At 43.7% G+C, this 13,704-nt stretch overlaps 1 protein-coding gene across 1 annotated transcript in view; it reads left to right on the top strand.

The window, feature by feature from the left end:
* arap2 (ArfGAP with RhoGAP domain, ankyrin repeat and PH domain 2) overlaps nucleotides 1-13,704 on the top strand; it is an 87,010-nt gene that overhangs the window by 55,259 nt on the left and 18,047 nt on the right. The window contains exons 18-23 of the mRNA XM_030779115.1: nucleotides 167-230; nucleotides 621-784; nucleotides 4,647-4,859; nucleotides 5,585-5,690; nucleotides 6,966-7,113; nucleotides 8,671-8,739. Coding sequence (XP_030634975.1) covers nucleotides 167-230; nucleotides 621-784; nucleotides 4,647-4,859; nucleotides 5,585-5,690; nucleotides 6,966-7,113; nucleotides 8,671-8,739 — 764 coding nt within the window. The remainder of the gene's footprint in view (nucleotides 1-166; nucleotides 231-620; nucleotides 785-4,646; nucleotides 4,860-5,584; nucleotides 5,691-6,965; nucleotides 7,114-8,670; nucleotides 8,740-13,704) is intronic.

The following is a 13,704-nucleotide window of genomic DNA, read 5'->3' as shown; positions in this document are numbered from 1 at the left end:
CCACTGTAGCACAAGCTTAACTCTGTTGCCATACAGACCTCTGTTACTCATTTCCATTTTAGTAACTGAGCTATTCCCTAAACCTGTAGCCTTTGTTGTCACCAGTTGCTTTGTTTATAATGATGCCATGCTGAATTATGTTTGCTGTCTTTCCTCTCTCTCGCAGCCGTTTCCACGCAGGTGGAAGGAGAAGAGAGGATCCAGGTCTTGCTTATGGTGGAGAGTGGAAGGTAAACATTTGAATAGGACTCATATTGTCAGGTTTATTTTTAGACTGTTGCATTGAGCACTAATAGTGTTCAGCCCTGTGAGACAAGAGCTCTTAAAGGAAACTGAAGATGAATAAAAAAGTGATATTATCAAAGCTGTGATAATAAATTTCCTTTGGGATCAATAAAGTATCTATCTATCTATCTATCTATCTATCTATCTATCTATCTATCTATCTATCTATCTATCTATCTATCTATCCATCTATCCATCCATCTATCTAAATAATGTGTGTGTGTGTGTGTGTGTGTGTGTGTGTGCGTGCGCATGTGTGAGTGTGTGTGCACATGTGCATGTGTGTGTTGGTGTATGTGTGTGTGTCTTTTTGTCTATCTTTCTTTCTGTCCTAGAACTGTTTATATTCATGGTGTCAACAAGCAACATTTTGCACTCTGGCATTCTGCGATCCAGTTGGCTGCAGGGACAGACGGCAGGGCACTGGCCAACCAGCAGCTCAGTAAAAACAACATCCCAATCATCATAGACAGCTGCATAGCTTTTGTCACCCAATACGGTGAATACACACGCTTATATGCACTGCATCAATGTTATCACAGCATAAACAAACCCCTTTACAGAATCATTCACTCGACACCCAGACTTCACAGTATCCACTCAGTCTACACCCAGACTTCACAGTATCCACTCAGTCTACACCCAGACTTCACAGTATCCACTCAGTCTACACCCAGACTTCACAGTATCCACTCAGTCTACACCCAGACTTCACAGCAACACTTTAAGTGAAAGTTTTATAAGTCAGAACTATCTTCACACTTGTATTAACATGCATTTCATCATGTATTTGTATCAACACACACTGCTTTGAGGTCTAACTGTGTCTAAACATGCTGTGAAATGAAATGGTCATTAAATCATTAAAGATGAAGTGATATCTGCATTGCGTAAACACAACACTGTAAACACTTCATAAAGCACAGAGAATCAGTGTGTCACGAAGAGTAGCATGTCACAGACAGTCAGTGTGTCATAGAGAATGAGTGTATCACAGACAATCAGTGTGTCATAGAGAATGAGTGTGTCACAATCAGTGTGTCATAGAGAATGAGTGTATCACAGACCATCAGTGTGTCATAGAGAATGAGTGTATCACAGACAATCAGTGTGTCATAGAGAATGAGTGTATCACAGACAGTCAGTGTGTCATAGAGAATGAGCGTATCACAGACAGTCAGTGTGTCATAGAGAATGAGTGTATCACAGACAGTCAGTGTGTCATAGAGAATGAGTGTATCACAGACAGTCAGTGTGTCATAGAGAATGAGTGTATCACAGACAGTCAGTGTGTCATAGAGAATGAGTGTATCACAGACAGTCAGTGTGTCATAGAGAATGAGTGTATCACAGACAATCAGTGTGTCATAGAGAATGAGTGTGTCACAGACAATCAGTGTGTCATAGAGAATGAGTGTATCACAGACAATCAGTGTGTCATAGAGAATGAGCGTATCACAGACAGTCAGTGTGTCATAGAGAATGAGCGTATCACAGACAGTCAGTGTGTCATAGAGAATGAGTGTATCACAGACAGTCAGTGTGTCATAGAGAATGAGTGTATCACAGACAATCAGTGTGTCATAGAGAATGAGTGTGTCATAGAGAATGAGTGTATCACAGACAATCAGTGTGTCATAGAGAATGAGTGTATCACAGACAATCAGTGTGTCATAGAGAATGAGTGTATCACAGACCATCAGTGTGTCATAGAGAATGAGTGTATCACAGACAATCAGTGTGTCATAGAGAATGAGCGTATCACAGACAGTCAGTGTGTCATAGAGAATGAGCGTATCACAGACAGTCAGTGTGTCATAGAGAATGAGTGTATCACAGACAGTCAGTGTGTCATAGAGAATGAGTGTATCACAGACAGTCAGTGTGTCATAGAGAATGAGTGTATCACAGACAGTCAGTGTGTCATAGAGAATGAGTGTATCACAGACAATCAGTGTGTCATAGAGAATGAGTGTGTCACAGACAATCAGTGTGTCATAGAGAATGAGTGTGTCACAGACAATCAGTGTGTCATAGAGAATGAGTGTATCACAGACAATCAGTGTGTCATAGAGAATGAGTGTATCACAGACAGTCAGTGTGTCGTAGAGAATGAGTGTATCACAGACAGTCAGTGTGTCATAGAGAATGAGTGTATCACAGACAGTCAGTGTGTCATAGAGAATGAGTGTATCACAGACCATCAGTGTGTCATAGAGAATGAGTGTATCACAGACAATCAGTGTGTCATAGAGAATGAGCGTATCACAGACAGTCAGTGTGTCATAGAGAATGAGCGTATCACAGACAGTCAGTGTGTCATAGAGAATGAGTGTATCACAGACAGTCAGTGTGTCATAGAGAATGAGCGTATCACAGACAGTCAGTGTGTCATAGAGAATGAGTGTATCACAGACAGTCAGTGTGTCATAGAGAATGAGTGTATCACAGACAGTCAGTGTGTCATAGAGAATGAGTGTATCACAGACAATCAGTGTGTCATAGAGAATGAGTGTGTCATAGAGAATGAGTGTATCACAGACAATCAGTGTGTCATAGAGAATGAGTGTATCACAGACAATCAGTGTGTCATAGAGAATGAGTGTATCACAGACCATCAGTGTATCATAGAGAATGAGTGTATCACAGACAATCAGTGTGTCATAGAGAATGAGCGTATCACAGACAGTCAGTGTGTCATAGAGAATGAGCGTATCACAGACAGTCAGTGTGTCATAGAGAATGAGCGTATCACAGACAGTCAGTGTGTCATAGAGAATGAGTGTATCACAGACAGTCAGTGTGTCATAGAGAATGAGCGTATCACAGACAGTCAGTGTGTCATAGAGAATGAGTGTATCACAGACAGTCAGTGTGTCATAGAGAATGAGTGTATCACAGACAATCAGTGTGTCATAGAGAATGAGTGTGTCATAGAGAATGAGTGTATCACAGACAATCAGTGTGTCATAGAGAATGAGTGTATCACAGACAATCAGTGTGTCATAGAGAATGAGTGTATCACAGACCATCAGTGTATCATAGAGAATGAGTGTATCACAGACAATCAGTGTGTCATAGAGAATGAGCGTATCACAGACAGTCAGTGTGTCATAGAGAATGAGCGTATCACAGACAGTCAGTGTGTCATAGAGAATGAGTGTATCACAGACAGTCAGTGTGTCATAGAGAATGATTGTATCACAGACAGTCAGTGTGTCAGAGAGAATGAGTGTATCACAGACAATCAGTGTGTCATAGAGAATGAGTGTGTCACAGACAATCAGTGTGTCATAGAGAATGAGTGTGTCACAGACAATCAGTGTGTCATAGAGAATGAGTGTATCACAGACAATCAGTGTGTCATAGAGAATGAGTGTATCACAGACAGTCAGTGTGTCGTAGAGAATGAGTGTATCACAGACAGTCAGTGTGTCGTAGAGAATGAGTGTATCACAGACAGTCAGTGTGTCATAGAGAATGAGTGTATCACAGACCATCAGTGTGTCATAGAGAATGAGTGTATCACAGACAGTCAGTGTGTCATAGAGAATGAGTGTATCACAGACAGTCAGTGTGTCATAGAGAATGAGTGTATCACAGACAATCAGTGTGTCATAGAGAATCTGCATGTGAGGTCCTTGCAACCCCTTGTTTTTCCTTGTTTCATTTGTTAGACTGAGCCCTAACTTTTCACCCCACTGTTTCGCTAAGAAAATTCACTCCACTTTTCTTTGTATTTTTCGCTGAAATAGTCAACAACACTGTGTGGTCTTCAGACACAGTCTTCATCATATACTTTGCCTATAGATGGCTAAAGCACCGCTTTAATCCCCTGCACTCTCTCCTCCAGGCAAGCCATTTTTAAAAACACTCATTTTTCACTTCCAGTCAAGTGAGCCTATTTAAAAGCAGACAAGAGAGGAATTACATGGAGCAGATAAAAGACAGATTTTGGGGTAGTGCGGCAGGCTTTCATTTGCCAAAGTTTGGTTGTCTGAAACCTAAACCTGGTTGTCCATGGCAACCAGCCCTGAGTTTTTCCTGTTTGATTTGTGTTTTAGTGTAACAGTAAGACACCCATTTGAGCATGTCAAAGGTGTGGTGAACTTTGTGATCTAAATGAATCAGTTAAGTTTATGAAGCATAGAAAACAAATACAGAACCATGTCTGATACCGGGTCTCCTGGAGCTCAGAAACACTCTCTAGAACAGGTTCAGGTCTAGATGACTTCACTCTGGACTTTCAAGGGTTCAGTTTGAGTACAAAGCACTATGCTAACAGGATAGTGTTTATTTGGGTTCTCAAAAGTCGTCTCTGTCTTTGCTATTGACGTTTCAAATTTCCTCTTCACCTCTAGGGCTCAACAGTCCAGGGATCTACCAGAAGAACGGCGACCCGATCCGCGTAGCCCAGCTCCTGGACGACTTCAGAAAAGATGCTCGAAGCGTGAAGCTCCGAGTTCAGGAGCACATGCTGGAAGACGTGACCGAAACGCTGAAAAGCTTCCTGTCCCAGTGTGACGACGCCCTACTGGCCAAGGAGCTCTATCCTTACTGGGTCTCAGCACTAGGTCAGCAGCTCTACTCTCCACACTCCTCAAAACTGTTCACACTTCCAGAAAACACTAAAAAAAAAAAAAAAGTGATTCGCGACAGCCTTAGCTCGTTAAATGACCAGTTATTGACCATGTCTTTGTTTTGCCTGAGGTAGAAACATCTCTCTCATTCTGAACACTCCAGTGAATCTCAACAAAGCCAGACCATGACCACAGGGGAATGAGCTGAGAGCAGTGGCCATGACCTTATTTGTCGTTTTTTGTTTTGCTTTGTTTTTTTCCCCATTCCTAATCAATTACGCATCACTTGATAATCAGGTGCTTTTTAATTGGCAAGCTGACGCAAGTGTGTTTACCTGAATTGAAAAGGAACACTCAAATTGTCAGAGAGAAGAGTAGCTTAGCTTTCCCTAGACGTTTCATGCAAAGTTCATGCGAGTTTTTAAAGTCATTCAAGTTGAAGCTGAGACCTGAAAAGACATAGTGATTTCTGTCAGTGTCAGAAGTGTTGTTAAATAAATGCTTTAATTTTCCCAAGCTCAGTTCTGTTTGTGGTCAAAAGACTGGAAGAACGGAGAGAGAAGCCATTAAAATAGGTTGAGAAGGTGGTCTTCACTTCAGTGCTTCAAATGCATACTGAGTGAAATTTCTGTGCACATACAGTGCTTTAAATATGTACTGAGTGAGCTTTCTGCGCGCATATGGTTTGTTTATTTTTTCATTGTATGTTTTTGTTGAAGATGACAAGAATGAGAATAACAGAGTGGAGAGATACTCTACTCTCATCCAGAGTCTGCCCAAAATCAATAGGTCAAGTCTGGAAGCACTCCTGCAGCACCTCTTCAGGTACACACACACACACACACACACACACACACGCATGCACGCACGCACGCACACACATACACATACATATCTATGACCACACACACACATATACATGAACACACACATACACAAAGAAAAACAGGGAAACCGTCATACACTCACATACATAAAAAACATAAACAACTACACACACACTTATGTTTGTACTCACACATGCAGACACACAAATGTAGACAGAATTGATTATCATTCCTTTCTAAAGTACTAGCTACAAGGGAAATCCTGGAGTGTGTAAAGTGGTTACACGGGGGTGAACATATTGTATGTTTGTGTGTGTGCGTGTGTGTCTGTTTGTGTGTGTGTGTGCAGTGTGTGTGCTATGATGTCTGCTGTACCAACTTTACTAAACATGTTTTCCTGCCATTCCTCAGTGGACCTGTCAAATTGCCCGAAATGTTCTGGTAATGATGCATATTGTTTGAAGAAAGCTTAATTGGGCTTTTGTATGGCTTTGGAAAGTAGCCAAACACTTCCCTCACGTCTTTTCTGTTTATTTTCCTTACCGAACCTGTAAGAAGCATTTTTTCTCTGTTTGCTCCTCTTTGTGTGGTGACATTGGTAATTGTTCTGCCTGTGTTGGTATGTGTGTGTGTGTGTGTGTGTGTGTGTGTGTGTGTGTGTGTGTGTGTGTGTGCGCGCGCGCGCGACATAGGTGTGTCATGCTTTAGTATAGACTGCAGTTTTGGGGTTAATGAACAGGAGGTTTTCAGTGCTGTAGAAACTGTGATTTTCCAAAGTGTAGTTATCTATTGAGTGGAGCATTAAGCTAACAATGTGCACATGCTTTGCTTTTGCCTCTTAAAGTAGTGTTTTCAACACACTCAGAGAATGGAACAACAATGGAGCAACTGTATGTGTATTTCCTTGCTTACGACTGTCAGTGTGAAAACTGAATCAAAATTTGAGTTTGTATATATCTATATACATTTTTTTTTACATTGCCTTGACCTTTACCCAGTGGAGCACAGACTGGTTTTCAGTAAGTGCAGAATGATCTGTAAGTCAGGGACAAATCGGAGACACACACCTGTATCGTTACAGTCTTACTTCTCAACATGTTTGTGTTTATTTAGTTACAGCGAATTATTCAAGACAACATATGTTTGTGTTTATGTGGAAATTTGTCTAATTCGTATGTGTGTGTGTGTGTGTGTGTGTGTGTGTGTGTGTGTGTGTGTGTGTGTGTGTGTGTGAATGCATTTATATGTGCATGTATGTGTATCTACTCTCCAGGATCCAGAGCTGCTCCAGTGCCAACCAGATGAACACACACAACCTGGCGTGTGTGCTCTCTCCATGTCTGTTTCAGACGGAGGGTCACAGTGCTCAGGAGGTCCGTGTGGTAGAGGATCTCATCAACAACTACATCCAGGTCTTCTCTGTGAGTTACCCCCACCTGTGACAGATGGTCCAGGTCTTCTCTATGAGTTGCCCCCACCTGTGACAGAAAGTCCAGGTCTTCTCTATGAATCACCCCTACCTGTGACAGAAAGTCCAGGTCTTCCCTGTGAGTTATCCCCACCTGTGACAGAAAGTCCAGGTCTTCCCTGTGAATTACCCCCACCTGTGACAGAAAGTCCAGGGCGTCGCTGTGAGTTTCTTGAGAGAAAGTTGGTGTAAGGAGCAAGATCACAGCTGATCAGTTTGCTGCTCAGTCTAGCGACACATGATGCAGGGCACTATCTTTTTTGATAAATCTTTACATGTAAGATTTCATTTGCATTTGAATGTTTGATTTGTAAATGAGTGACATTTTGCATTTTTTCTTAACATGAGTTTGATTTTTAGATTTCTTTCTTTGGTGGTTTCTGTGCTATTTTGTTCCTTCAGCAACACAGAACCGTTCACGTAACAGAACTTTACATTAACACTGCTGGCTATGACCTTCAGTTGGAAGAATAGGACACTGAAAGAAACCATTTTAACCACAAAACATTAATTAAGGACAGTTGCACCCATTCAGCTGTGTTTTGTTCTTCTAGACATAAACTGCCAATGATACTCAATACCTGATGATAAAAAAAAAAAAAAAAACTTTGTTTCTTCTCCTTCATGAGCAGTTCTTCAGATACATCCAACAAAAAAAGGCAGAAAGCTTATTTATTTTATTTTGTCTTATTTTGTTTTATGAAGAAAAGTACAGAATGGAAAGGCAAGAAGAACAAACTCACAAGGAACAGAATGTTGAAATGTGTATGTTCCACTGAATTAATGCTAATTGAGGTGGGGGGGGGGCTGTTCTCAAACATTAGGATGTGCCTGTAACTGAAGGGGGAAAGGGGGGTGTCTATATTATCACTGCACTTGGACTGAAGCTAGACTAATGGGATCGGGGAGTAGCGTGGCATGCTAATACTGCCGTTGGCACCTCAGAAAATCCCTTTCACTCAGAGACAGAAAGAGAGTGAGTGTGAGAGATAGAGAGATCTGAGCTCTCTCAGTCAGTTAGCTCAGGACATGAACGCCCGCGTGACAAACTAACCGCAAAGCAGAACCAATGACAGGGAAATTTCACTGAATACGCATGTGAACACAGCACAAAGCAGAAAAAAATGCCAATTAAAAAAAAAAAAAAACACACACACACACACACACACACACAGACAGGCCACATTCCAACGATATTTTGGAGTCTTTATCATAAAGAAACATGCTGACAGTTCTGTCCTTTTTCCCACCAAATAATCTTTTTACTATATTTGTATTTTTGCCTTCATAAGTTCCAACAAAGCGATAAATTCAGTGAGAATGATGAGGGGAAAATGGAGGAAGTGAACTCCTCATTTTCACTGAACGCCCTTGTTTTTGTGTGAGTCTCAGCCGTGACGTGTGTGTGTGCGTGTGTGTCTGCGCGCGCGCGCGCGCATTTTGCTAGTGTTCTGTTGCTGATGTGTGTAGGTTACTATCGAATTTGTTTGTATGTTTGTCTATGAAACAGGTGAAAGAAGAGCAAGTCAGGCAAATGGAGAGAGAAAACTGTTTTATTACGAAGTGGAAGCACACCGCTGTAAGTCCACTCCTTTTAACACCAAAACTTATTTAGAGTCTATGTGTTTCTGTTGGTGTTGGGTTGTGTGTTTGTGTGTGTGTCTGTCTGTGTCTGTGTGTGTGTGTGTGTGTGCGTTTGTGTGTGTGAATTTGGGGTCATTCCTGTAGAGATGTTGTATTGGTTTTGATGCCTTTGTATGCCTGAATGCCAAAAACAGGACACATTTACCCAGACAGCCTGCAAAACAAATCAATCCTCCCCGTGTCCTGTTATCCGAGTTTTAAAAGTTTAGGCACAAGTGTGGTGTAAAGGACTCTAACCATGCAGAACGGAAAGGTCAGCATCATTGCAGGTCAATCCTATTACAGCACTCTCCACAGCCAGAGGGAAACAGGGTCCTCTCCAGAGTGGAGACAGAAAAGGAACATTTGTTTTGCTTTGGCAGCTGATGAGTTTAGCTGGTTTAGAAAATTTAACAGAGAAAAATAGCAGGAGGGTGTGTTTGATGACTGACTGAACAGTTCACTACGGTGTGAGCAAGCACACACGCACACACACAAGTATGCACAAACACAAATACACACTCTTTCTCTTTAAAAAACTCATCGATTATAACTGTAGTATGCTCATCTCTGTGTCACTGAATGATCTTATCAACTAACCCTTATCAGCTAAACCTATAATGCCTAACCCTTAATAAAGTGTGTGTGTGCGTGCATGCGCATATGCGTACATATATGACAGTGTGTGCGTGCATGCGCATATGCGTACATATATGACAGTGTGTGTGCGTGCGTGCATGCGTACATGCATTCGTATGTCTGTCTGTCTGCCTGCACTGAACCAAGCCAGTTTTCAGACTGAGAGAGTAGAGCTGTAAAAGTTCTCTTTTCCAGTAAAAGCTGCAAGTGCATGTGCAGTAATTTTTGGTTTAGGAACAGAAGCATTAAGGTTCCGCCTGGCTGGAATTTGGTACCATGGCCCTGTCTTTCTGCTTAGGAACATGCTAACATGGAAATTGAGGGAGACTTCCAGAAACACAGGTCTGCAAACTGTGACTTGCTACAAATGCCAGAGTTTTTTAAGGGGGGAATTTGGCATTTTTTCAAAACTGCACGTGATGCCAGCTGTACCTCATTCAGTTGTATATCTCTCTCTTTCTCTGATGCACAGACATAGACAAACACAAACGCACAGACACACACACACAGGCACACACACACACAGGGTTGAATGGCATGTTGATTGCTCTTTGTGTGAAGCCAGTAAGGTTTTGGGTTGGAGGCTCTTTTACCCAGCTTCATGCTGCTCTTTCTTCTCCAACCCCTCTGTGGAACCCCATTGAGACACGTGACTTTGCTTTCTCTTCTCTTTCTTTCTCTCTCCCTCTCTCTCTCTCTCTCTCTCTCTCTCTCTCTCTCTCTCTCTCTCTCTCTCTCTCTTTCTCTCTCTCTCTCTCTCTCTCTCTCTCTCTCTCTTTCTCTTTCTCTCTCTCTCTCATTTTTGCTCTCACACATATGCACACAACCTTGTTCTCCAGTCTACTTCCATAGTGCCCCAGTCTACCTTTTCTAGTAAGGACTGTTCCAAGTTAGCAGGAGTAGAGGTGTGTATCTCCACACAAATAATGTGATGGAAACAGATATTTTTTCCACCCAAAGTTGCTCGTTATTATTCAGGGGGGGTTTGAGATGTCTGTCCGTTACCCATTATGTTTCCTCAAATCGATTCTTATCATTGTGGATAGCCAAAAGATAAAAATGCCGATTCTGTTTGCAACATTGGACTGATTTCACTAATTAGTCATTTCATTTACTACACATTATTGTTAGACATTATACTATGCTATATTCTGTAGTCGCTCCCACTGAGTCAGGTTTGGGAGCTAGCGAGACAAAAGCCTGGTGTGGCAGCTAGTTTACCCCCGCAACCTATGCATCAAAACGAAGCTTAGAACCTGTAGTTTTTAGCCATATGTGTTAATTTCCGCCATTAAAAAACACAGACAATTCATAGTTTAGTTAAAAATAAAAAGAGAGAGAGAGAGAGATGAAAAGTACAGTATGAGGATGTGGAAATATATTTCATAATTAATTATATGCCAGTATTAAATCAATTTGATGCTTTGAAGGCACAAAAATTGCATTGCTGATATTAGGTTAGAAAATACATTTGCCCGATTTAATGTGACTTCTGTCTAAACCACACCCACTTCCTGTCTACTATCCAAATACAGATACAGAGACAGATCATTTTGTTGGTTGAACAGATACAGAAAGACATCTCTGTACACCTCTAGTATCTACACCCTAGTACAGCAGGACCCAGCTCTGTATATTCAGCTAAGGGCTGGATAAGACCTTTGGTTTCATACATGATTTGGGCATTGACCTGGAATCTACTAGGGATGAAATGTTTACCGGTTTAACGATGAGCCACGGTAAAATTCCCGAAGGTTAGTATTACCGTTTCAAATTTTAATGATCGTTAAAACTGTGGTTGATTACCGCGGTGATTTACCACTCTGAAAAACTCACATAAAATACTATCCAGCATTAACTAAAGTTACCAACAGTCTCTGAGATGCAGGCGCGCAGGTGCAGCAAGTAAAGTGGGTTTGTTTTGTGTCAGAGAAAACAGGCAGAAGGCAGTGACAACGCCCCGCGATTTTTCAGCTTTCTACGTCCACACTAAGCCGGGTAAATCTGAAGACGCAGATTTTATGTAAAAACCTTTCTCCGTACACACTATTCATACTGTTTTCCAAATGTTGTACGTCCACACCAAAACGCTGAAATGGCTTGGTGTTTGTTGTTATGCTATTGACTGTATTTTGCCTGTTTGTTTTGATGTCTGGAGCACCAGCTTTCCAATGTTATGGCAACCATACGTCATCGTTTCTCAAACTCCCCGTTTTCCCTGTCCACATTACAATGCGAACCCGGCGCCATTTACGCACCTCAGAGAGCGTTTTCGAAAAGTATCGTTTTCGGTAGCGGAAAACGCTGTTTAGGCTATGTCCACACAACAACGGAATGTTTTGAAAACGATGTTTTTCTTTTGCGTTTTTTTCAAAAACTTTCGCATCCATACGACAACGTTTTGAGAACTAGTGTACACTACAGTACTCTAGTCTGGACGGAAGGGCTAAACGGAGAAGTAAATATGCGTTTTCAAATTTAGTGTGCCCCTCCTGGAATTGCAACCTTATTGTGGTGGACGGGTTTGTGAGCCCCTGTGATCCTGGAAGCTGTGCTGCCTGGAGCATGTAGCTTCTGGTAGGGTCACCCAAGGCAGAGAGGTCCCAGGTGAGGGGCCAGACAAAAAGCAATTCTGAAAGCCCTTATGATCAGCACCCACATGGAAACAGGCATCTCGCCCGGAATAGGGAGACCAGGGCCCCCTCCTGGAGCCAGGCCTGGGAGGGGAGCTCATAGGCAAGCGCCTGGTGGCCGAACCTGCCACGGTCCAGCCGGGCTCAGCCTGAATGAGCCACGTGGGGCTGCCTTCTCGTGGGCCCACCACCTGCAAGGGGAGAAATAGGGGCTGAGTGGGATGCCACACGGGTGGCAGGGTGGGGCGAGGGCCCCGGCAGACTGGACTTAGGGTACAGAAACTGGCTTTTGGTACGTGGAATGTCACCTCTCTGAGGGGGAAGGAGCCGGAACTTGTGTGGGAGGTGGAGCGATACCAACTAGATATAGTTGGGCTCACTTCTACGCACAGCCTTGGCTCTGGAACCAAACTCCTGGATGGGGGCTGGACTCTGTCCTTCTCTGGAGTTGCCTGGGGTGAGAGGCGACGGGTAGGTGTGGGGTTACTCATTAGCCCCCGACTGAGTGCCACTGTGTTGGAGGTTGTCCCGGTGAACAAAAGGGTTGCCTCACTGTGCCTTTGGGTTGCAGGGGGAAAATCTCTGACTGTTGTGACGGCATACGCGCCGAACGGCAGCTCAGAGTACCCAGCCTTCCTAGATACACTGGAAAGTGTCCTAGTGAAGACACCATCTGGGGACTCTGTAGTTCTACTGGGAGACTTCAATGCTCACGTTGGCAATGATGGAGAGACTTGGAGGGGAGTGATTGGGAGGAACGGCCTATCCGATCTGAACCCGAGTGGTGCTTTGTTGCTGGACTTCTTTGCAAGTCATGGATTGTCCATAACGAACACCATGTTCGAGCATAAGGCAGCTCATAAGTGTACCTGGTACCAGAGCTCCTTAGGCCAACGGTCGATGATTGACTTTGTAGTCGTCTCATCAGACCTGCAGCCATATGTGCTGGACACTCGGGTGAAGAGGGGGGCAGAGCTGTCAACTGATCACCACCTGGTGGTGAGTTGGATCAGATGGCGGGGGAGGCTGCCGGACAAACCTGGTAAACCCAAGCACATAGTGAGGGTGAACTGGGAACGGCTGGCTGAGGACCCTGTACGGAAGATCTTCAACTCACACCTCCGGAGGAGCTTCTCCCTGATCCTGAGGGAGGCTGGGGACATGGAGTCCGAATGGACCCTGTTCGGAGCCTCCATTGTTGAAGCGGCCGCTTTGAGCTGTGGCAAGACGGTCGTCAGTGCCTGTCGTGGCGGCAACCCAAGGACCCGGTGGTGGACGCCACCAGTGAGGGAAGCCGTCAGGCTGAAGCAGGAGGCCTTCTGGGCTTGGCTAGCATGGGGGACTCCGGAATTGGCTGAGAGGTACCGGCATGCCAAAAGGGATGCAGTGACGGCTGTCATGGAAGCAAAAACTCGGGTATGGGAGGAGTTTGGGGAGGCCATGGAAAAGGACTTTCGGTTGGCCTCAAAAAGGTTCTGGCAAACCGTCAGGCAACTCAGGAGGGGCAGACAGGAGCTCCTAAACCCGACTGACACGCCCTCCACAGAGGAGGCAGGGCCAGAAGATTCAGGAGGGTCGTCACCCATCTCTCTGGCAGAGGTCAGTGAGGCAGTTAGAAAACTCTGCGGTGGCAAAGCGCCAGGAGTGGA

Source organism: Chanos chanos, chromosome 7, assembly GCF_902362185.1.
Source record: "Chanos chanos chromosome 7, fChaCha1.1, whole genome shotgun sequence".
NCBI classification, from domain to species: domain Eukaryota; kingdom Metazoa; phylum Chordata; class Actinopteri; order Gonorynchiformes; family Chanidae; genus Chanos; species Chanos chanos.
This window is presented reverse-complemented; position numbering and strand designations above follow the sequence as displayed.